Source organism: Gobius niger, assembly GCF_951799975.1.
Source record: "Gobius niger genome assembly, chromosome: 4".
NCBI lineage: Eukaryota > Metazoa > Chordata > Actinopteri > Gobiiformes > Gobiidae > Gobius > Gobius niger.
Genome location: NC_136855.1, coordinates 12,513,801 through 12,538,627, shown reverse-complemented (window position 1 = coordinate 12,538,627; position 24,827 = coordinate 12,513,801). Strand labels below are relative to the sequence as shown.

Here is a 24,827-nt window from a genome sequence, read left to right as displayed (position 1 = left end):
TCTGAGGAGTGAAGCAGATCTTTAGTAAATCCTGTTGTAGCTCCACACACAGCGCTGCTTTGTCTGGCCCCATTTGCTGGTTATATCACATTATCGTGCGTCTCTGGGGCCATGTTTTAACTGTTATCTTCTTCAGCAATGAATACAAGTACGTAAAATGCCACTGTCAATCAGTTGTCTTTCTTTTTGGTCTGATGCTTTTGTTTGTCAAAATATCTCCTCTGTCTCTTGAACAGGTTGAATCCAGGAAGCGTTTGGCCAAAACTGTGCTGGTTTTCGTGGCTCTGTTTGCCGTGTGCTGGCTGCCCAGTCATGTCATCTACCTCTACCGCTCCTACCACTACTCCCAGGTAAGAAACGCAATCTTCAATGCTTCAGTGCTGTTGGACATGATTTGCCCACAGTTGTCGCAATCACACCAAAAAAGATGGTGAGTTAAGTCTAGACAGTTAGACAAGAATCAACAAAGCACACTTCCTGCATCAAAATTCTCTCTATGTACAATAGTTGTCAACTGATAAAAAGAAGTATTAATGGAAACAAGCAGTCACTCATCTCATAAAGCAGTTTGAATTGATTTCTTTTCATTCAAATACTCCCTTACTATACAAATGAATCGTCCAAGGTCAAGGAGCAAGCATTGGGTTTGTACATTTGATAAAAGGCTATTATTACGCCTCTATTTTAAATGTTCAATGCCTCAGCTGACACTCTTTTATAGAACAAAGACATGCACTTGTGGTCAATTTCTTTTAATGAGGGCCAATTACTCCGAGAATGCGCCTCGCTGCATGCCCGGAGTTGGCTTGAACAGAGGCCAACTTTCTGCAAGGAACAGTGAAAGGGCGTCATCTGTACAAAATGAACCTCAAACTAAATTCATTCAAATGTTCACTTTGAGAAAAAGGGACAAAGGGTTTGTTTTTCTGCAGTATTTTTTGAACATTATCTATTTGTTGTTGCTAATGGTGACCCATGGCGCTAATGTGGGTCACCAAGAGCCCCCACGATTGTCTTTTCATGGCTGTCCTTGAAAGTGCGTTCACAAACACGAGTGAATGGAATAAGCAACCAACGACAAAATCGCAATGCTTTTTAATAGGATGAAATAGGATGATGGCAACGGCGTGCTGGGTAATTGGGAGAGTCGAGACGTTTCCTGAAAAGCCGCGGTATTTTTGGATTGCCAGAAAAAACAAAACTATTGACTTTCACAGTTGTACAATTACAGGCCCAAAGGCTTTATCTGGGCTGCAGCAGGAGCCCGGGCCGCTGTTTTAGACATACACAAATAATGACTGAGGTGTTGAAACGCCATCGAACGTTAAACTGACCCAGAGCAGGGGTGTTAGTTTACGTTGGTGCAGTCCAGTGGAGATAATGCAGAAGAGTCTGTGCGAGATGAGGCAAAAGAGAAGGAACTGATCCTATGACCTTAAGTTTTCAGAGCTGGCGCACTGCGAGGTGAGCTACAAGTCTGGATGTGTGTGAGCCGGTTTAAATAATAAAACTCTCGGGCTGAAATATTGTCCCAGCGTTGCCCCTGGATGATGAAACACTGACTTATCCAGACTGTTTTTGTTTTCCCACCAAGGACTTCGTGTGGTCATTGGGTGTCAACGCCCGTTGCAAGTGCTCAAGGAATGTTAAAATAATGTCACTGTTACCATGGAAATTTGTGGGTACTACTAGCAAACGTTGTACATAGACTGAAGCTCTATTCGCACAGAAATACCTTGGGACGTCGGTAAAACTGAAAGGACCCCAGTATGTAATTTTTTGGGGCATTCGCACCACATAAGTAATATCAGTAATTCACTCATTTTGACAGCCTTTCTTCTGGAAATAATGGATAAATAATTACACTGAATGACGACAACAAGCCTGTTCTCTCATGTTGTGGTTGTTTTTGTCGCTCAAGCAAAGTACTTTCTTAAAGGTAAGGTTTGTTTGTATGTGATATGCTTGAGCGATAAAAGCCTTTTCTTACAGCAAGCTACGACACATGACATCTGCATCATGTCTCAAGGATTTTGCACCAAATACATCCCTAAGACCTTCTATAATCTGTCTAATGTTGCCATGCCAACGAGGTCTGTGTAACATCGTAGTTTGTTCTTTCTTTTATACTTTTTAAATGGTTAAAGTAAACAAGCAGCAATTGAGAATCAACAATCAACTCACACGGTGGGATTGAATGGCATATACAAGGGGTCTGAACCCACAATGGAGGAGCTCACACTGTGCGAGACGATAACGCACACGACTCACCTGCTCACACTGTCCGAGTGACATGACCACCTCCCGCCACAAGAACAGTTCTTTTCCCCTCCACCATCAGACTCATGAACAAAAAAGACCCAATAACTCTGTATCAGACTCATGAACGTAATAACCTGTTCCGGACATTTGCACTGCTCTATTGCACTATGTGGTAAGTCCAGGGGCCCGATCTTGTGCATCAAAACGGAGACGATAGCGTGACATTTTGCGCTCAGTCGGGGCGCACTTTGTGATCTTGCCACTCCAGACTTGGCGCATTTAAGTGGGTTGAGACACACACATTTTCCTCCAACCAGATCGACTCCGCGTCCAGGAGAGTGGTTGTGTGGGAGTGGGGGGTGAACATGTGCTTTTGTTTTGCTTCGCGTTCACGCCAAGCGCGGGCCGATCCGCGCCACAGCGGACGCTGTAGCTCTTTTTCTCTCGAGACGTGAACATCGTTTAGCTCACGATGGGGTAAATAAAGTTTTTAGTTTGACCTGTGAGAGCCTAAGGCTTAAGAAAGAACGCAAGCCAGCGCAATGTAAACGAGGAAGTGAATGTCAGCCGTGTTTCCATCAGTGCAGTCACCTCCTCTTGTGACGCCCCCTCACAGGTGGCGGAGGCGAATGGCACATATAGCCCTGACTCTCGGAAAATAATTCGCCAAGAGCCTGCGCCGCCCCGTGCGCCACCACAAGATCTGGCCCAAAGTCTGCTGCTAACACTTAATGCACCTGCACATCTGTGAACACATTCAAGCTAGTTGTTCTGTGTCAAATTGTTGCCGTTTTTTCAAATCTATTTTACACATCCCTTATAGTTGTAAAGTTTTTATAGTTTATCATTTATCTCTGCCAAACAGTCACTCATTGAATCCATTCTCACCTTCAATATCATATCCTGGTACAATTTTCTTACAGTACAAACTCTCCCGGTTCAAAAAACAGGCCACCAAAATCACAGGTTCGCCACAGACCCCTCTCCCCCTCTTTCTGACCTCTACCAGCAGGCCGTGACCAGGAAAGCCACCCTGATCACTGCTGACCCCAGGCCATCCTCTGCATTCACAATTCCAACTGCTCCCCTCAGGCAGAAGATACAAGGTCCCAGTAGCAAATTAAAACACTCACAAAAATATCACTCATCCCATCTGCAATAAAGATCATGAACAAGACTCTTGTAGATCGATAAAGTCATTTTATTGTCATTACAGATCAATGATCAATTATGATAAACTCTTAGATAAACATTTATGACTTTTCTACACTAATTATTGGGTATTGGGTATATGACAGGCTTTAGGTTACATTAATAGAAGCAACTCACATACAGTGATCTGATCATTACAAATATGTTAGATCAGTTATTTCTTAAACTAAAATACAAACACTTGGCTTCAGCAGTGGTTCTTTTATTTTATTAGGCTATTTAGGTATTTCCATCATAGTTTCTGATCCAGCCTTGATTAGTTTTCATTAGCATTATTATTAGCGGCTTCGATATATTGGCTCCGATATCTGATACCAGTATCAGATCGGTGCATGCCTATATTTGCTTTTTCTTAATGATTGAATGCCTTTTAAACCGTGTCAAAGATTTCTGCCTATTGGGAGAGACAATAAAGATCTATCAAGTTTTATGTTCTATGTTTTATGTTTCATGTTGCACGATTGCACCAAAGAAAATACCTAGTTTATGGGTCTGACTCTATGGACCGTCATACCCCCCTGTCAAACAGCACATCTAAACACATAAACATCCAGTAAATAACTTGAGCAAGGCAAACTTCAGCAACAAAGACAAGAATCCTGGCTTACATTAGCGCCGATAGCCACTAAACCTTTGCTGACTTTTGTGTCTGCAGTGATATGTTCAGGAAATGCCAGGACCCCACGACAAATATCACACATGTAATGTTTGAGCAGGCTCTCAGCCATCCACGAAGAATTCATTGTTGCGAAGCATAAAACCGCCAGTTGGACTGTGTTGATTGAATTGAGGATGCTTCGCTTTTATCCGCAGAACCTCTTTGGCTCTTGAGTTGCCAAGTAAACCTTGGCTAGAGAGAGGTCTTTAATTAAGACTCAGGCCCCTCTAGGAGATGGGAGCGCGGATGTACTTGTAAATCAAAGCGTTTCCATGGCGATAGCTGATGGAACAAAACTCGCCTGTTCCACGGTCTAAGTGACCGTTGCCTGCGTCCAGAGGGGAGGAGCCGAAAGAGCTTACGGAGAGGGTGCTCAGTGTCCACAACTATTGATGTGGGAAAGCGGGTTATTGCTCTGTTGATGAGTTCTGTGAGGTTTGGTTTGGTTTCAACACTTGCATTTCGGGTTAAATAATAGAATAATTGTTCAAAATAGAATAAAATACAAGCATTTATTTTATTGCAGATGTTTTTTAATCGTTGAAAAATGCAGAACAGAACAAATGTGTTAAGACCTGATGTAATCTTACTGGGAGTGGGATGTCTCTGGCTTGTCTCCATGGAGATGTTGACTGAAGGCAGCCACATATGAGATTTAAATAGATTAGGTCCTCTGTAAGAGGGGGGGGGCTATGGAGGTGTGTGCAGTGAAATGAAATTAAACCAGAAAAATAACTACTGTAACAAAAAGGGGGGTGAAATGACCGGGTGAGAGCACACTGTTCACCAAGGAGGACAGAGAAGTGGCCAGGTGCACTAAAATTTATTACAGAATGATTAAAAACAGTAAAAATGCCCACAGGTAAAAACGTTATGCTAAAAGTCCATTAAAAACAAGGTGGGCTAAAAAAATAAATAAAACTGCGTTAAAAGGGCACCGTCCACAGTAAAGTGCTTATGGTCCTCCTGCTCCGCTCAGCCCAGGGAGTGGATCCTCTGGTCACACGCACCGGGTCACCTGTGAATGCAAAGCATACGCCAGCACGGGGGTCCGAGACAATAAGGCCTTAGGCTACGCGGATGGAGTGTCGCTACAATACTTACACACCAGGCAGAGTTATCCTCTGCCCCTGCGTGTGTCCAACGTCACAACACTCCTTCACTCAGTCTCGATCCCTCCCGGCTGGCTCCCGTTCTCCGCACGCTGAGACACCTACGCGGAAACAACTAGCGGCAGTCAAAAGTTCTAACCAATCATATTCTCCGGCTAGCTTTATCCGACAAGTGCTACTACGTTCCCAAAGGGTACTCACACTGGAGGCAGAGTTCTCCTCTGCTCCTGCGTGTACGTCGCTTCGTAACACTTGCGGTCCCAGCGTGCTCGTGGTCCCCGATGCGTGTGCCGTCCTGCTCTCCAACTGGTGGTGATGCGCCGCAGCCTTTCTGCTCCTGCTCTGTGCGTCCTGCTTTCGTTTCTCTCTTCATGTCTTCCCACGCCGTGATTGCGGCGGCAGCGGCCCATGCGGCGGCGTCGCTTCTTTCGTTTCTCTCTCTGTTTTCTTTCTCGTTCCACCGTGCGCCTTTTGTTTGTTCTCCATTCCCGCCAGACACAGGTGCCGTGATTGTTGGCTCTCGGGGATTGGGTAAAGTCATGTGATAAAACCAGGTGGTAAAAGCATGTGATGAGGGCGGGTCCTTAAAACTATAAATAAAGTTAAAATGCACTGCAAAGATAAAACCAATATAAAAACACTCTAAAAACACACCACAAAATAAAATCCCAAGTCACTTGCTGGATCACACCTCAGCCAAATCAATTCTTTGATTGCCCATTGTAAAAAATAGCATTTTCTGTGTCGAGCTGGTCAAAAGGTAGGTTTAAGAAAGGTTTATGCAACAGCCCGAAAAAGACATATATAAAGACATTCACCGACTAAAGCTTCAAGGTCAAGGTCAAGGTCAAATTTATTTATAGAGCACATTTACAAACAGCAGCCACTGCCCCAAAGTGCTGTACAGATACATAAAATAAAACATCAACATTTAATACAAATAGAATAATAAAATCAACATGAGAAAAATGCTCAGCTCAGCTCGTGCCGAAGGCCAGTGCAAAAAAGTGAGTCTTTAGCGAGCGCGTGAAACTCTCCAAAGATGTTGCAGTTCTAATGTGTAAAGGGAGAGAATTCCACAATTTAGGGCCGGCTACAGCGAAGGCTCGGTCCCCTCTGCTCTTCCGCTTAGACCTGGGATGGTCTAAAAGATATTGATCAGCGGACCTCAGAGCTCGGACAGGACTGTGCAAAGATATCAACTCTGACAAATAAGGTGGAGCTAAACCATTAGACATTTAAAAACAAACAAGAGGATTTTAAAATGTATTCTAAATTCAACAGGTAGCCAATGAAGAGATGCAAGCACAGGAGTGATGTGGTCATATCGTGATGCTCCTGAGAGCAGTCGTGCAGCTGCATTTTGTACCATCTGGAGGCGCTGAATCGAGGATTGGCTCAGGCCAAAATAAAGTGAATTACAGTAGTCCAGGCGACTGGTTACAAGGGCAAGGACTACTGTTTCGAATTGGTTAGGGGGCAAGTAGCGCTTCACCTTCCCAAGAAGCCTAAGATGAAAAAAGCCAGCTCTAACCACTGCGCTCAGCTGCTTTTCCAGCTTAAAAGAGCTATCAATAAAAACACCAAGAGCTTTGCCACAGGTCTGAGAACGAGACTCAAGTGCGCCAAGAGCATTTTTGCAGAGATTGAGGTCGCCAAAAACAACAATCTCTGTTTTGTCCTCGTTCAAATTTAGAAAATTAAGGGACATCCAGTCCTTCACTTCTTGAAGACATTGATGCAAAATGTTTGGTGAGTTCACCTTGAGGGGAAGATACATTTGTATGTCATCTGCAAAGCAATGAAATTGAATGCCATATTTTTTAAATATGGAACCCAAAGGCAGCAAATACAATGCAAAAAGAATGGGTCCTAGAATTGAGCCTTGAGGCACACCGCAAGACAAGGGGGCCCTTTTAGAACTAAAAGAATCAATATTTGCAATGAAAGACCGATCTGTCAAATATGATTTAAACCAGTTGAGCACTGTACCTCGCAATCCCACACAAGACTCAAGACGGGAAATCAAAATCTTGTTGTCGACAGTGTCGAAGGCTGCAGTTAAATCTAACAGCACAAGAACCGCTGAGCTGCCGGAGTCTGTTATTAAAAGAAGGTCGTTAAAAACTTTTAAAAGAGCCGTTTCAGTGCTGTGCAACGATTTGAAACCAGATTGGAATTTTTCACCAATATCAAACAATTGAAGGTGCAACTGTAATTGAGCATACACCACTTTTTCTAAGATTTTAGATAAAAATGGCAGCTTTGAGATAGGCCTAGAATTAGATAAAACAGAAGGATCTAAGTTGCGATTTTTCAAAAGTGGTTGTACTACAGCTTGTTTAAAGGCAGCGGGCACACAGCCTGACATCAGAGAGACATTTATCAAATGTGCAATACAAGTCCCAACAGAATCAAAAGTAGCTTTTAGAAGTCCAGCTGGAATACAATCTAGGGGACAAACTGAGGATTTTAAACTGTCAACCATTTTAGACAGATCGGACAGATCTTTCTGAGAAAGATCTGTAGATCTTTCTCAGAAAGATCTACACGAAAATGATTAGATCCTCTTCTCTCCCCGCCCTTTCTCCTCAGGTGGACACGTCGCTGGTGCATTTCGTGTGCAGCGTGGGGGCGCGGATCCTGGCCTTCACCAACTCCTGCCTGAACCCGCTCGCCCTGTACTTCCTCAGCGACAGTTTCCGGAAGCAGTTCAACCAGCAGCTCTGTGGTTGCTGCCGCCTCATCGCGTGGAGGTCGCCCCAAAGCCCGCCCCACTACAACACCGGGGTCACCTCGCTCCGCAGCACCCATCACTCCGTGGCCAGTGGGAGCATCAACGGCAGGCGGGTCCGTCAGGAGGACTGTGTCTGAGCTACACTGGGGAACAGCAGCATAGAGTGGTCATAGAGTTTGGGATTGTGTGGTCAAATGATTTTAGATTAGTCGCACATTCCATAAACCAAGACATATTATTAAGTAATGTACAAATACATGGGCTAACGGTTCACAACAAACATGCACATTATTTTCCCATAACGATTGAGGGCCCCTATACGCACGTTGAATGTTATTGTTTTCTGTCGGTGATCCCACACATGCGCACTACGCTGGAGACAAAAGGCTCGCCTCCACAATGCTCCACAATCAACACAGCCCACACAAAACCTTGTTAACAACTCCAACAACATTTGAAGACATCCACCGGCAATACAGACCATCTAACAAATTTAAAGAGTCAACTAATTTGGAGCATCTTCGTGCCATTATCATGAAGTACTGCACAAATCGGACTGCTGCAAGCGAAAAGTGAGTTTCATCCACTAGTACAGACATGTCATCATAAAAAATAAAAAAAATCACACATAGCGCACATAGCATTAAACTATGTCTAAAGTTGTTAATACTGAAGTCTACATTTTTGCCAATTACATTTAGGCAGTTCATTTATTTTCATAAGCAGCACTTAAATATTGTTTGTGTTGCCTACAGGGGCGTATGTGTTCACTACATTGATTTTATTATATTTAGCCATACTTGGCACGATCTTTTATATCCGATGTTTTCAGGGAATTTACTATGGAGTACGAAGGCACAGCTTAATTGCTGACTTTAGCCACGTGAACCTTGTAATGAATGAAAATAGTAAAGAGTGAGCGTAAGTTTCTTGCATCCTTTGCCCTCGCTGCTCCGTTTTCAACTGCTCTGTCCAAAAGTTAACATAGAAACACATCGCACAAACATGGCTCAAAATAGATTTGCATTATGCTCCTTTGAACTTGTAATTGTTAATAGCGCATGTAAATAATGAACTCGGGCTGCGGCTTGGTCTGTTCGTTTTTTTAAAGTTTTTTTTTAGACCTTTTCCCAACTGAGCCTGTGCCTCGTTTCAGATGGACAAGTGTGACCCAAATACGCACAATATTCAATCCCAACCTCAACCTCCATGATCAGCCATCAGCATTAGGCCTTGTCCACACGTAGCAGGTTATCTCTCAAAACATATTTTCCTACAATTTGACCCATCCACACCTCTCCGCAGATTTCCGTCACTTGACTTTACACGTGCGACCTGTGTTTACATTCAGAAACAGCATGGATGCCATCATAACCTGTGTTGCGATTGTTCAAGCTCAAGTACTGCGTTAAGTTGAAGATCGCAGGTGAAGCAGCACTTTAAGGTCATCTTTTTTTGCCAAATAACCATCCCATGTTCATGGCGTGTTCCTCGTTGAAGATGCCAACAGAGGTTTTGGTCATACCAGGACACACTACCAGCTGCTGGGAGAACTTTGAGATGGAAGTCGTCCTCGTGAAGGAATGGCCGAGACAATTTCCAAATGTCATGGTGCTCCTGTTGTTGTCGGAGTTTTTAGCTAGCTACGTCCTCGCATGAGCCACATTCACACATGCTCCCCCAGCAGGCTAAAGTCCTGGTAAAGTCAGGGCTTTCTTCAGAATCAGAATCAGAATCGTTTTTTATTGCCATTGCGTGTAAACAGGTTCACAAACTAGGATTTTTTCTTAGTGAGACATGCAACACTAAACATAAAAAAACATATAACACAGAGTTTAGATAATAATAAGGTATAAACTTTAAACTATAAGGATTTAGGGGCATGCATAAGAATATTAAAATAAATAAGATAAAAATAAGAGGTAAGATATGGTAGACGACAACAATTGACATAGAACAACAGGTTGGATTTACATATGGTGCATAAAGTGATATAAAGCGAGTGATAAGTGGTGCAGTGGATCTAAATGCAGAAGTCCTGTCTTTACGAGGACTTCAGTGAATGTGGCTATAGAAGGAAAAAGTTGTTATGCAGGCATGTAACGCTATAATGGTGCACTTAGGATCCCAGTTCATACAGCTGCAAAAACTGAAAGTGCAGTGAGATTTGAACAACTCATGTACTTGATAATGCATTTATGTGGTTAGGTCTGTATGGAGTCTTTCTCTTGTTTTTGAACTTGTTTTTCTCTAGACGTAGGGTGGTTTTATTTATACCCTGCTGCATGTGGACAAGGCGTTGGCGGTTTTAGCAGGGATTTTTGAAGTGTATCTGCTGAGAGTTTTATGTATACGCTTGTGTTGCTTTAGCTTTACTACTTGGACAAAAACGGGTCTGGACAGTCCAGGCTTTTGTCCCAAATTGTCCCGTAAATGACACTGACCCAGATCAGCAGTCCTTATAGCCTGATTACAGCCTGATTTACAGTTTAAGTGTATTAATGGGATGCCCGGGTGCACCACTCGACCCTCTTCAAGCCTGTTCTGTTCGGTTGAAAACAGGCTGTTCTCAGGAGTTGGTACTGACAGGCACTAAACAGTAAAGATCTTATTCATATCAATTAAACCCATTCAAATGGATCGGTATATATTGCAACAAACCGAGTCAGAGCCAAACAATCGAAATGATGCAGGGGCGATGAAAGGTTGAAATGAAGTGAGTTTGTTTGTTTATTTGTTGACACATTGTGGCGTGGTGCTCATATTGATGTGCAAGAGCAAAGAAAAGGACTCCAACAGTGAAAAGATCGAAGCAGTCTTAATGTTACAGGTCGGTTACATCACCGTCACCTTTGTACATTCAAGAGCTTTGATGTCCTCTATGTTTTGTGTACATCTCAGTTTTTGGTCATTGAGTGCTGTACAGTATGTTATATCTTATGGAAAAAAGCAAGAAAAAGCTCTTTCAGGATAAAAGGAAACAAAATGGAAAAAGAAAAAAAGCAGAGCTCATTTGGTCAGTAAGTGCAATGATTCCCAAACCAGGGGTGTGGGGACCATTGGTAGTACACAGGCACTTAGAAGGCGGGGTTACTTGGAAATATTTCACAATAAAAACAAGTTTGAGATACTACTGAGCTAATGGTCCCCTCTGGTGAATTTCACAAAGCTGTTAAATGAGCTATTGTTTTTTTATCCTCCATTAAAAATGCAGTTTCCATTTTGTACAAAAATATGAATATGTTTTAAATGGCTTTTTGTCCAGTCTCTCTGCATTCTGACGTCCTCTGGTGGTCTTGTGTTTTGTACAATAATATTGCAGTATAAAAGTGTTTGTTGTTGTTGAATGTTATAATGTGTTCAAGAGATGACTCAAGCGTCAAATATAGTTTACTGTGATCACCACATACAAGCCTGTTAACATGTATGGTTTTATTTATTTTTTATTCTGGGAAACTCCAGAAAAGCCTAATTCAGTTTGGAATAAACTATGGATTTTGTGGGAACTGTGGCTCTACATCATCATGTCCCTTTGCTTTTTCAACACAAAGTGTGAGTTGAAAGGTTAAAGGTTATTTCAGCTAAGCTTGCGCAAATCAGTTTACTTATATTTCCGAGTCAGTTCTTTCTAATGAAATATGTAAAGAATAGGCAGACTTTTTTGAGAGGACCTAGACTTGCCCTCCAGGTCAGTGGCGAGTCCCTGCCTTAAGAAGGGGAGGAGAAGAGCATCTCAGGGTCTTGAGGGATTGATGCAGCATGAGATTGATAGATCAGTGCAGTATCTCCAGTGATGCAGTCATAGCATCTTACAGCTGTGGTGAAGAAGGAGCTGAAAGGCAAAGTCGATCAATATGTTCTACTCTCACATATGGCCATGAGTTCTGGGTTGAATTTCTTTTGCCAGAAATCCTAAAAAAAACAATTGATCCTGGAGTGTTAAGACTGGGCTCTTTCGTATCACGCGAGGACAGATATTTGGATATAGCCAAAGAAAACAGCAGAGATAGCCTCAAAGATTTATTGCCATTGCATAGTTACAAAGAAGTATAACCAGCTGGTGACTTCTGAGAGAGAAGTCCTGACCTCCTTTGACAGTTCTTTTTTAAATCTTGGTTTTGCACTCCTCTGAGAGGGTGAGTATTTCACGTTATGTGCTGAATGACTGGTGATAACCACCATCGATCAGCTAACCTCTCACTGATATGGTGCAGCAAAGCATTGAGTCAGATGCTTGTTCAGATTCAGTTCAAACCGGACAGGTCATAGAGGCCACTGTGACGGAAAGTAACCACCCACACAGCCACTGGGTCACAAAAGGTCAAATACGCTAATATCACGTTTTTCCCCCTGTGTGATTCACTCCCACTACTTTCTGAAGCAATTCAACAGCAGTAGCCCACAGTTTGTTTTTGACCTGCTCATTACTTGCACATACATTTTTTATCAACTAGTGTCCATTCAAGAGATCTATTACTCAGTTCAGAAAAGATACAGATGTCAGTAAAAGACACAAATGGGTCCTAATGACCATAAATAGCAGGACAGAACCAAAGTACAAAAACTATCACGGCGAGACGGAGAGCATACAGAAGCAAACGGACTTTCAAATAGTACAAAGTACACTCTGAGCTACTTCTATGCTACAAAAATGGTAGAAAACAACTCGCACTTCAAATGACACCTGTGCAACATAATATTTGTGCCTATCCATGCATTTTTTACAACAGAAAATGTGTCTTTCCGGTTTCATTTGAGCGACTTCTATCACATATTGACAGTAGCGCATGCAAATCAATATAGCATAAGCTTCACGCGTCATCTCCTTCTGTGACCTTTAGATTGAAAGGATCCTGAGGACCCAAAGTCTGTCTGTTTGAAGGGCTTTATTGAACATACTGGGGGTTATTAGCTGTAGTACTTCATTGCTTTCACTCTGATTTCAGCCCACACGATTCACTGTGGCATTGTTGTTCATTAATGTTCCACCAAGACCTTGTGTAAAGATTCTCGATGGGGTTAAGATCTGGACTCGTCAGCAGAATCGACAGGTGACGAAGGAAAACAAACTCCCTTGATCCCACACAATGCACACAAGAAGATTTGAAATTATAAAAAATATCCTTTTATTAAAACCTACATATTTAGTGCAAAAACGGCGTACTCAGTTTTACAGTTTGATTTAGAAACAGGGAAAGCATGTTAAAAATCACTAAACATGGTCACGTGATTAATATTATCTCCATTTGTTTTGTTTTTTTATAAATAGTCCAGTGAATAAATTACAGTCCGGTCGATGCACGAGCAGTGTCGCTTTACTTCGGCCATTTGCATCTGCACAGAGAGAGAGAGAGAGAGAGAGAGAGAGAGAGAGAGAGACTATTACAGACATAGAAGATAAAACCTTGAAATATTGACAAAAACACATTTTTTGTTGTCTTTTTTGACAATGATAATTTAACTGTCCTTTTGTAAAACGGCAGAAATGTGCCCAAAATGTGATATAAGAACATTTTGATATAAGAATGTCCAGCTCTATTTGTGTCCGCTGTTAACCCTCTTTCATCTTGTTTTTAACTAAAAACAAATTCAATCAAAACACTTTTTTCATCAATGAATGGTAGATTATATGAAAGTGCAGCAGCATGGGCCATATAACTGTGCCCTACATTTTGAGAAGAAGCTAAGAACATTGGTAACAACGGTACAATGGTAGCACTTTCATGACATAATTTAATGGGTCAGTTTACTTTATTTAGTCCCGGCATGGGCTTATTAGACACAGAAATGAACAGTAGGCAAACGTCTAAATATAAAAGAGTGTCCTCTTAGGTCAAAGCCTGCACTTCACAAAAACAGAGCAAAGTAAAATGGCTTATTCTTGAACAAATACTTCAGCTTGTCCTCATCTGACATCGCAAACAAATGCACAGCTACATCAAACTAAATATGCAGCTCATTTTCACCATCATTTAACTGGCACAAACAACATGTCCGCTCCTCCTGATCTCTGTCAATGGGACTGCAATGTTTTTATGTTTCAGCCACTAGGGGGCAGTATATTAACATGATGACTGCTAAAATACATTGACCGCTTAACCCCTACTTTAACCCAGCACATTTTCTCCAGTTTGGCTTTACCCAAATCTAAAGGCTTTTTGAGAAAAGCATCAACATAAGGAAGAGCGCCAAAAACACAACTAAAACAGGACGAAAAAGCAACAAAAACGATTAAGAAAAATGTACCGGAAAAGTAACAATACCACAATAAAAAGCGACGAAAAAATGATAAAAAAGCTACAAAAAAGCGGTGAAAACGCACCTGCTCAGGAAGGATAATTATACGGTGAATGATGTTTTTCATGTCAGTCCTTGGTCTTTTATGGGTTCACGTCAAAGATATTGTTTGATTTGATGTCGACACAAGGTTTTCCTGTTTACCTGCCGGACTCATACAAACATCAACCTTGTGTCTTTCTGCAACCTTTCTGAATGATGCATCTTGTTCTTTGTGTTTGAGATTCAACCACATATTATTTATTTTTTTAAATCTTCATAATGATTAAAAAGCAGAAAAAACATAATTATCAACCTGGAGTAACATGAACATTGAGAACACATAACGTCCAGTTCTCCAGAGCGCGTGTCTCACCTGCAGGACAGTGGGTCAAAGCGCTGGATCCTCTGAGCGCAGGACGAGGCGTTGAGGGGGCAGCGCGGCTCCACTCTGGGTTGAGCTGTGGGCTCCGGTCGCTCCGGGACGCACTCGCAACGGTCCACATCGATCTCACAGTCCGGCAGCCACGAGCCCACTGCAAACTCTGGGGGAAGAGAGCAGGAGCGTCATGATTAACTGCAGGGAACTTCAGGAAGCATTTTTTTAATTTTACAAACAACTCTTTAGAGCTATAGAGGTTAGCCCCTTACTGTATCCTGGAAAATGACCTGAAATATCCCTAAACATCTTTATAAATGTTCAAAAATGGACGAAGATACAATTACAATTAAAGTGATAGTCTGTAAGTTTGCAAAGCGAGGAGAGATGCATTGAAATTCTAAAGTAAACAATCAAATTCCTCCCCTCTTTAACCAGAGAGCCCTTCTTAGTTTGCAAAACGAGGAGAGCAGTAACAGAATTTTCAAAAGTAAATGATCAAGCTCCTCCCCCTCCCTCCTGATTGGACCTGACAGATTGGTTCACAGGAAAAGATTGTCTCACTGGTCAACGCTGGAGGATACTAGACTCTGATTAGTTGCTGAGATCCGGGAAGGAGGGACTTTACACACAAAAAAAAGAATATATATGTAATTGCTTAGTTTACATAAACATGCAAGACCAGGTGGCCCATTTGGCAGATTTTATAAAATGTGTAAAACATTTAGACTTCCAGACTATCGCTTTAAGATTCATGCTGAGCTTGCATGTACAGTAACACACATCTATAGTCGTGGGCTAAAGTGTAAAATGTCTATTTTTATACTATACATAATAATAACATGTAACTCGACCTTGTGTCTCTCTGAATGTTGCTTCTAATTCCTTGTGTTTGAGATTCAGACACTTTTTTTCTGACATTGGACGTCCTTTAAAACAAACCATTTTTATGAAACGCCCTCACACACTCCTTAGGGTTTACAATACCTTTTTAGTTATTTTAATAGTATCAGCTTTTATCAACTAAATGCATTTGTAGAAAAGGCAGTTTGGGTGCTAAAACAGTAAGATACTTGTCTTGTTTTTTGTGTGTGCTTTTTTGTGTGAAATATCAACAGTTATGTTGTGGGCAGCAGTGACTGCAGATGGCAATCGTAACCGATACCAAGAGACTTCCTTAAAAGTGAAGGCTCCTCTTTTCTCCATTGTGAGATCAGCATAGTCTTAATCCTTTCTTGCAAAAAAAAATGAAGAATGAAAAAAACAAACCTTCCTTGCATAATAAGCTGTAGCCTATTAACCTCTTGACCCCTGCCTTCACCAATATTCACCAGTTCAGATTTAAGTGTAATGCCTAATTTAAAATCTAATCATTTAACCTGATCTTTCTCCTTGCATTGTCGCTGTGTTGTAGTCACTCTTTTGACATTTATTTTGACTGCTTTTTGTTGCATTTTTGCTACTTTTCTGTTACTCTGTCGTTGCTCTATTGTGGCTTTTTTGTTGCTTTTTCGTCACACATATTTGTCACTTTCTCATTGCTTTTTTTTTTTATCACTTCAACATCAACATCAACTGTCAATTCATAGGTTGTCTTTTTGTCACGTTTTTGTCAGTCTTTTGTTGACTTTTCATCCTCACCTTCATCTCGTTTTTGTTGCTATTTTGACCATTTAGATTTGGGTAAAAAATGTGCTCGGTTCAGGTGGGGGTTAAGAGGTTAATGCAAACAACTTACATAAAGTTCACTGAATTCTTCTGGTTCGGAGCGTCAAAATCGATTCAGCATGGAATCGATACCCGATATCAGCTCCGATACCGTCATCCCCTCACTGTTACATTGTCATTACTGTGACTCATGACTCGAGTGCCATAGTGAACCGTGAGTGCGTGTGAATGAACCTGGAGCGGATGAGGAGGGGTAGGGGATGCACCTATCGGCCGAACAGTCCCAGATCAGGCCGCTGGCGCACAGCCGCTTCGAGTCCTGCGGCTCGACGGGGTAACAGCTGCCAGAGGAGAGAACAAATTTGAAACAATATGTACTGCCTGGGCTGATTGTGAGATTTGTGTTTGTACCTGTTGCCTGATCCAAGTCTATATTGTGTGTGTGTGTGTCGGGGAAGTGTAGGTATAAAGATAAATATAGCAGGTGTAATGGCTCACCTGGTGCCCCCGTCGGGCTGCGCGTTGCGGCGGATGATGGCAGGCTCCTGACACCTGCACTCTGTGTGATTCGCTACTTTGATCAGCACTGGCTCCGGGACAAACTTGAATGGGATCACACTGAGCACCTGGAGATGCAAAAGGCACATGAAGAGGAAAGCAAGGTGCGAAAGGTGCGAAGGCTTTAAAAATAGTCTCCAGATTCCCGACAGTGTGTTCATCACTCTGAAGTGCAGAGCGTAGATTCCTTCTTGTTGCTATAGCTGTGTGGGTTGACGAAGCGCCTCACTGATCCTCACTGTACTGTTCTGTAAAGGCACGGATTTAAACTAAACTTAGAATGACAAAACTATATCACTCACCATTAACCCCCAATCCCCAACTTAACTGAGCACATTTTCTCCACTTTGACCCAAATCTCGACTGGACTCATTTGAAAGCTAAGGCTTGCAAAACTCATCTAAGCGTCTTCCTTGTTTGTGTTATCATGTGTTATCATCTTTGTGTTCATTTTTTTTTGGTCAAATTTGTGTCACTTTTTCATCATATTTTCATCACGTTTTCATCACCTGTCACAGTTTCTTTACTTTTTTGTTGCATTTATGTCACATTTTTTGCTATATATTTTTTAAAAATCAGTTTTTCATCACATTTTCATTGTTTTTTTCCACATTTTCATTGATTTTTCTCTCATGTTTTCACAGATTTTTTGGTCACATTTTCATTGATTTTTTGCCAAAGTTTCATTGATTTTTCCCCCACATTTTCATTGATTATTTGCCATATTTTCATTGATTATTTGCCACATTTTCATTGATTATTTGCCACATTTTTTAAGATTTATTTGCCACATTTTCATTGATTTTTCTCTCACATTTTCATTGCTTTTTGCAACATTTTTCTTTGACAAAAACGAGGCAATCATAACAGGGAAGAAGCCTCGATGAGTGGGGGTAACTGTCTGCTCATGTTTGGCGGTGTTTAGATGGAATAAGGTGAATAGTGAAATGGGACAATGCCCTGAAAGTTGGGAAACTCGCTATTCCCGAAGTGATTTTCATTCGCACAGATTTCGCCTTGAATCGCCTGCTGTCCCAAAACCCCGAGGTACTCACGGTTTTATTGACGTAGACAGTGGTGATGTTTCTGCAGGTGACTCCCTCCTGGTTACAGCAGCCACTGCACCTGCACAATAATAACATGAAACAAACAATACACAGTTATCCGCAGTAAAAACAACATGAGACACAGAGTGCATGTCCGTTAGGTCAAGCAGTTCACATCGGTTTCCCGCTGCTCCTGACCCTTCTGACCCCCGGATATTGAAGGATGATAACTCAAACACAGACCTGTGTATGGAGACGCACGGAGGTTTGAAAAACACAGAGGGGTCTGTGCCGAGCTCTTTGGCCACGTCCACACACGTCTCCCTGGGCATGCACTGAGTCCTCTGCCACTCCTCGTCCACCGCTGGAGAGGAACAAACACACAAGTCAAAGAGAGAAATGTAGAATGCAGAGACGGCCAAGAATTAAGTAAATTGACCCTATGTGTATTTAACGTGAGTCGTGTTTTTGTTGAGATCCCACTTTTACTCCACTATACTTTTGACGACCGATATGGGTTTTTCTAAGGCTTTTTGGTTGATATTTTTCCAAATGTCTTTGCTTCTAAACTGTATAATGTGTCAGTGTTGACACATTAAACAGGCAGGGCAGAGAGCTGATTTATTCAGGACATTCATGTTCAGTAGATGCTTCAGAGGGAGCTCATTTTGAAGACAAAAATCTGCAGATAAAAAAAACAACAAAAAACGGTGACTCTTATGGTTCTGAAATTAAATACAAAAGTCTGGAACATAAAACGTACATTCAGAGCCTCTGTGGTGTTCAAACCTGCAACCGATCTTCATTGCAGTGTTTCTCAGTTCCCCCGAGGCGTGGGAAATGGCGGGAAGTCTCATTTTTGGTTCTGGAGATTTCAGCCTTTTATCTGCATTATATCAGCCGACATTGTAAAACACCCAAATATCGGTCGACCTCTAAATAATACAAATATACTGTTTCCATGAAAGTGCCAAAGCAAAATAAAAACTTTTTTTGTTTTGTTTTACTCCTAAAAGCCATGCTGTGAACACACTTGAACAGTAGGTGGCAGTGTGCAGATGTAAAGACCTCGTGCACCTCCTGAGGTCAATCTGAGTGCAATCTTCAATTGTATGAAACTGCATTGATATCACTTAAAATGATTTGTTCTTTGACTTGTAATACTTTGAGATTTTAGTTTGAATTTCTTTTGCCAAATCTGTGAGTTTTTGGACCTTTGAGTATCTCCAGGCTGTAGGACTCGGCGGCGTATCGCGTCGAGCGGTGGGACCCTGTGCTTTGGGACGAGGGCGTCTCGTTTTGAGACTCTTTTTGCTGCAGTTTTAATCGACACTTCCACAGTTTCCAGTCGGGGAAATCGGCCAAATGCAGCAGCTCGTCCAGGCTGGAGGCAGCGCGCACCCTCCGCTCCCACTGCTTCAGCACCTGCAAACAAGATTGTGAAAGTACTGCATGCCATAACCTACATAAGTACAACCATACTCAGAGAGACGCCTCAGTGATGGGGAAACCACGAGATCAAAATGAAAAGCAAAGGTGGCTTGAGGCAGGTGGACAGATAAGCAGCAAACTATCTGCATCTCTCTCCTGTACGGACTATACCACTATAAATCATGCTTCTTCTTTTCATGCAGTGGAGACTTTCAGAAGGCGAGGGAGAGGTTTTTATATCTACTATTTCCTACAGTTTTTTCTGCTATTGTGCTCTTGGCCAATACACTACATGGAGTCTTCAAAAGTGGTGTCTGAATAAAGAATTGAGCAACATTCAAATGTATGGTTTTATTTTATTTATAAATGAGTTGCCAAGACTTTTTCAGACGGGATTTTGGATATTTTGTTTCGGTTTGTTTTTCAGTGAAGAAATCTGTACAAATTTAATTTTCACCTTAATTTTTGACATTCAAGACTCAATAAGTCAGGTTAAGAATTAGATGAATACCTCTGAAAAAATCTTTAAAATATTGTTCAGTCCAAGGCTGGAAAATCTGAAGTCTTTAGGTGCTTACTGACGTGGAGATATTGTCGCCACAATGAGAGAAAAATGCATTTTTAGAAAAAGGCCCTTGAAATTAAGTTTTCCTATCTATGGGGGCACCCTGAGTCAGTGCAATATTTAAACATGTTATTGTGGGGATTAGTGTGAAAGAGTGGAACAGGGAGCGTGAGACATTAACACACATGGATCGGCCGTCACAGAGTCCAGATCTTAACTCCATTGAGAATCTTTGGGATGTGCTGGAGAAGGCCTTGAGCAGTGATCACACTCTCCCATCATCAATAGAAAGATGTCATTAATGCAACTTATTGTCGCCATGCCAAATGAGTTGCCGCGAATCAAAGCTAAAGGTGGTGCAACAAAAAACATTTTCTGTGTTTTGCATAAATTTTCTACTAATGCAAATAGCCTTTTAAAGTAGCACTAAGTAACTCATGCTCCTAGAGGCCATAAGCGCCACTGCAGGTGTTGTAGCATGTTGCGTTTTTGTGAATACTGCTTAAGTGGCGCTAGCCCGCAGTTAGCTTTGCCCGTTAGAGTGTTAGCTTCTTCTTCGTGATTCCATTTAGCCGTCGTTCCACATAGCGTGACCCGACCGCGCACGCCACGATCTACGTGCACGTATTGACTCTACCCCGCAAACCTTCTGTTTCCACCGCACACACACACACATTTGTTGTGGGAGTCGCCCCCGCAGAGGAGCACGCTGTACAGATCGTCATTCTAAGTTTTGTAAGCCGCGATAAGTACAAATGTGGACAAATGCTGCCTTCTGGTGGGAGTTATGGAATCATTCAGAGGTGCCATGTATTAAAATAGAAAAGAAACCACTAAATACGAACTATGAAGGTAAGCTACATGCAAATATTATGCTAGCACAAGCTAAAGCTGCGCTAACAAAGCTAAATGGTAATATCGGCAAAATCCCCTTTTAGAACAGTGGTGATGTTGTAAAATATTAAATCCGTATGACCTGTGTGTCAATAGTGAGGACTGTCCACTCTCTCGTTGCCAATCAGGGGCCAGAGTCTATTCACGTCACATCTGTCACGGGTTAGCGCCCTTTAGCCACAGCCAGAGGTTGGTCCCAAAACCTACACCTGGTCAGACCGGTTTGGCACTGGCCTTTGATATGGAAAAGCTCGACAAAGCGGGTGAAACAGCCAATCGGCTGATACGCGCCCGTATGTGGAAAGATACACGTAGGCAGTGAAGTTGCAATTGTGGTTTTCGGACCAGAGACACCGGGGGAGATGAAAGACGCCCCAATCATCCCACTAACACTTGTATTACCTCCAGAGAGACTACGGAAAGGATTTATTAAGGTAAACTAGGTACTTAGACTGCAACAAAGAAATAATTGTTCGAGCTAATTCTGACGCTTTTTACTCAAACAGTACATGGAAGAAAAGTGGCATAAACATGTCCCCACCACATTTGTTTGATGTATTTTTGTTTCGTGTTAATAGTGCGATCTCTCTGTAATGTCGACAGCACAGGGGCGGAGCAGAAGCAGGGCGGATCACTGACAACTTTCAACTCTTCCGCAGAAACAGCAGGGGAAGGAACAGGGAGTTCCCCATTTGCTACTTTCGAAAAATCCACTGATGAGAAACAGAGCTAAGCAAAGAAAAAAGGTTTAAAAGTACAATACTCTTTCTCCAAATGACACTGTTGTTGTCATTTTTAAACTAATCTTAACCCCTAACCTTAACCGGAGGGAACACAGACACCTTTGGCATCTGAGGCGTGGGTCCTATAGGGAAAAGAGCTGACCCCACTAACCATTTAGCAACGGGCACAATGAAGTTGATATGATTTTTCTTTTACTCCAATGTCCTAGAGTCAAATCTGGGTTTTTTGAGTAGTTTGAGTCACTTTGGGACGGTGTCAAAATCCAATGCAAGTCCAAATCCAAGTCCTGAATGTGCAAGTCCAAGTCCTAATGCTTTTGGAGTATTTTAGCTAAATTTCGAACACAATACTGAATAATGAGTTTACTTGATCACTTTGTAAAAAATGGTTGAGGTAATGGAGGTGTCTGGATGATAAACGTATGAGTCAAGACAAATTGGGAACAACTGACCCATAACTCAAGTCACAACTTTGGGCCAAGAGTTTTCCCAGCAGTGTCCATCCGCTCTATGGACCTTCCTAGCATTTCAATATGAACTCAAAACCTCAAAAGCTACAGAGGTTTCAGTCAAGGTCCAAGTCAAGTCCCAAGTCCTCAGTTTGATGTTCGACTCAATTGACTTGGAAGATGCGCCTGAAGTCTGTGCCCGGGATATGAGTGTAGCTGCATCTCTGAAAAGAATAAAAAGTACAGTCCTCAAAAACTCTTCGGGGTACAATTTCCACCAAAGACAGACAAAAAAGATTAATAGCTCTTATGAAACCACTGCTGCGATGTATGAACAAGTGTCCGGTTCAGGCACGTCTAAAGTCTCTAGAAATGAACCCCGTGTGTCCCCATGTGGAGCGAATGGTTAAGGGGAAAAAGGGAATTTTGAGAAAATAAAAATTGAACAATGACACTGAAATGAACATGAGGGACGTCCAAACCACCAAGCCACAATCGGTCATGGGAAAACTTGTTAAAGTGCAATGTTATGCAACAAGAAAGAAGCACAAAGGGAAGGGTGGGAAACAGGAGGAGAAGCAGTAAAATAACGAAACCGCATCCAGACAACTAACGATCCATGGCGCTCCTCAAGGATAAGTAGAAGCACAAGTCGCCGATAGACTGGAAAGCGGAAAGTTGGGCTATGATAAGTTGAAAAATCATATCAATAATAATAATAATACCAACGGCAGCAACTATAAATAAAGACTAAAAAAACACTTTATTTTATCATTCATTCAAATATTATGTTTCAGTAACTAATATGTATGACGGGAAAACGGGAAAAGACGGAAAAGCAGTTAACTCCAGCCTTTTGCAGCAAAATAAAAGAAAGAACAATACATTCAGGATTGTAAATTCTCTAACATAGTGAACGAGCAGATTGAGTTGTTGAACAGTTTTGTAATGACATGTTAGTATCATCTGACATAGATATTATCAAGTGTGCTGCAAAGATTGTGTAAGTGCTATGCGTCAGAAAGGGATGCAATGGTAAATGGCATGGAGCCCATATTTGAGAAAGTAATAGGTGAAGTTGTTGGATAAGTGAAGAACTGGAGTTGGTATTTTTTCAGAATTTTAAATCTGTTCTGCAAAAGTTCAGTATATTCACATCTGCTCATTATCTGCCAAAACAAACAAGCACTGGTTGGCCCTCAGATGCTGAAGGTGAATGGTGGGAAAATAAACATATTTTGAGATTTCCCTTTTTGAACGTTAGCTGTAGATCACTGACATACTGTAAATGAAGAAGTGTGGCTTTCATACAGAAATAAGCCTTCTATGCGCAGACATGGCCTATATTCCTAAACATCCGACTTATGGAAAGAGGTTTAGGGGGTTTGTTTTGTTGTTTATTGCAGAAAGTGTGATGGAATATCTTGTTAAATCCATAGATAAACAATGGGAAAAACAGTTTCAATCTCCCATGCACATTTTGATAGTCTAATCAGTTATTTCCTGACATTACACTACAATTAATATGGGACAGTTCAAATCTAACACCATCCGCTCCAGTGAGTGAGATCATTTACATTGAAATATTGTCATTTAACGGTCATCCCTTACCCTGCTTCCTGCGTCCCGGTGCATGCTGTATCCACTGTTAATCCAGCTCAGCTCCACCACCAAACACAACAGACAGGAAATCCTCCACAGAGACTTCTTTAAACCCATCATTTTGTGCAACTATGTGCTTTTTCCAGTCTTCTTTTCCCTGTTTCTCCTCGAGTCGCAAAACCGTCCAACCCCTGGAGTCGCCCAAGAGCAGCTGACAGTTTCGTCGGGACCACACACACATGCGCTCGCTCTATGCCCCGCTCTGATGTCCAGACTTTTGACGGTCCAGCTGTGCGGTGCAGTGTCAGACGGCGACCTGCGTGGGACGTCCCGGCAGCCCAGGGGCCACATGGAGGAGGAGGAGGTCTTTAAGGAATGACTTTTACAACATGTGTCCGGATGGGTTCAATTAGGCTACAGGGACACGCTGACAATTTGGCTCAAGAAAGTGCATCATCATCATGTATTTTTACACTCATATTGAGAAAAAAAGCACATGTCATTGCACTTACTGTAAAAAAAAGAAAAAAAAGAAGAGAAATCTAAATTTATTTGAATACGGTGTGTTTTAACACATTGAGTGCTGCGCTGTTTTGGGGATTTAGGTGTACAGTGCCAACAATCCAGACCATTTTTCATGATATTTGTAGCACCACAGCGTATTCTATGTTATAGCTATGGACACATGCTGTGGCTCGTTTGAAAGACGAGACTCTAAGCTCTTCGCAGGTGAAGAGCTCGATCACTTTTTAAAAAATGGTTGAGGTTTAATGGTTGAGGTTTAATGGTTGAGGTTTAATTGAGTTTCATTCTACGGGCCTCAGTTCCTTAGAACTCTAAGCTAAACACAGGCTAGTTTTGATCAAATAAACTGAGATATTGCATGTTTTATGAAACACTCTCCTTTATGAGTAGCTTCTCTCCTCTCTCCTCTCAGGAACACCTTGGTATCGCTGTTGTTGTGAGTAAATGGCGACAACCCAGCCAACCCATATAATATGATATGAGAGTGGTGAGTTGTAAACGCTGCTGCTGTGGTTGAGGATAGATGCGTAATGACGCAGAGCGTGCGTATATGGAGAGCATTTGGCACAGCTCGTTCCAGTGCACAGGGCTGAAGATCTGGGGCTACTTTTTGTCCTCACATATTGCACATGGAGGGCTTATTTTGTGATGCATTTTTGCGTTTGAGTTTTGGAATCGTCATCGCAGTTGGTCAGATACACTCCGAAGAA

The 24,827-nt window shown here is 41.9% G+C and overlaps 2 protein-coding genes across 2 annotated transcripts in view; one reads left to right on the top strand and one right to left on the bottom strand.

The window, feature by feature from the left end:
* Nucleotides 1-8,123, top strand: part of LOC306962027 (gastrin-releasing peptide receptor-like) — a 34,355-nt gene extending 26,232 nt beyond the window's left edge. Inside the window, exons 3-4 of the mRNA XM_079555047.1 lie at nucleotides 237-350; nucleotides 7,840-8,123. Of these exons, the coding sequence (XP_079411173.1) occupies nucleotides 237-350; nucleotides 7,840-8,118 (393 nt within the window). The 3' untranslated portion in view covers nucleotides 8,119-8,123. The remainder of the gene's footprint in view (nucleotides 1-236; nucleotides 351-7,839) is intronic.
* Nucleotides 8,124-13,296: 5,173 nt separating this feature from the next.
* On the bottom strand, nucleotides 13,297-23,896 carry vegfd (vascular endothelial growth factor D; the record flags this gene model as incomplete). Its single annotated transcript, XM_079555530.1, has 8 exons — nucleotides 23,602-23,896; nucleotides 19,123-19,333; nucleotides 18,152-18,272; nucleotides 17,918-17,987; nucleotides 16,803-16,930; nucleotides 16,539-16,645; nucleotides 14,634-14,802; nucleotides 13,297-13,315 (listed from the first exon to the last, which is right to left on the bottom strand). Exons 1-8 carry the CDS (start codon nucleotides 23,710-23,712, stop codon nucleotides 13,297-13,299), a joined length of 936 nt encoding a protein of 311 aa, XP_079411656.1. The 5' UTR covers nucleotides 23,713-23,896.
* Between the last annotated feature and the right edge of the window lie 931 nt (nucleotides 23,897-24,827).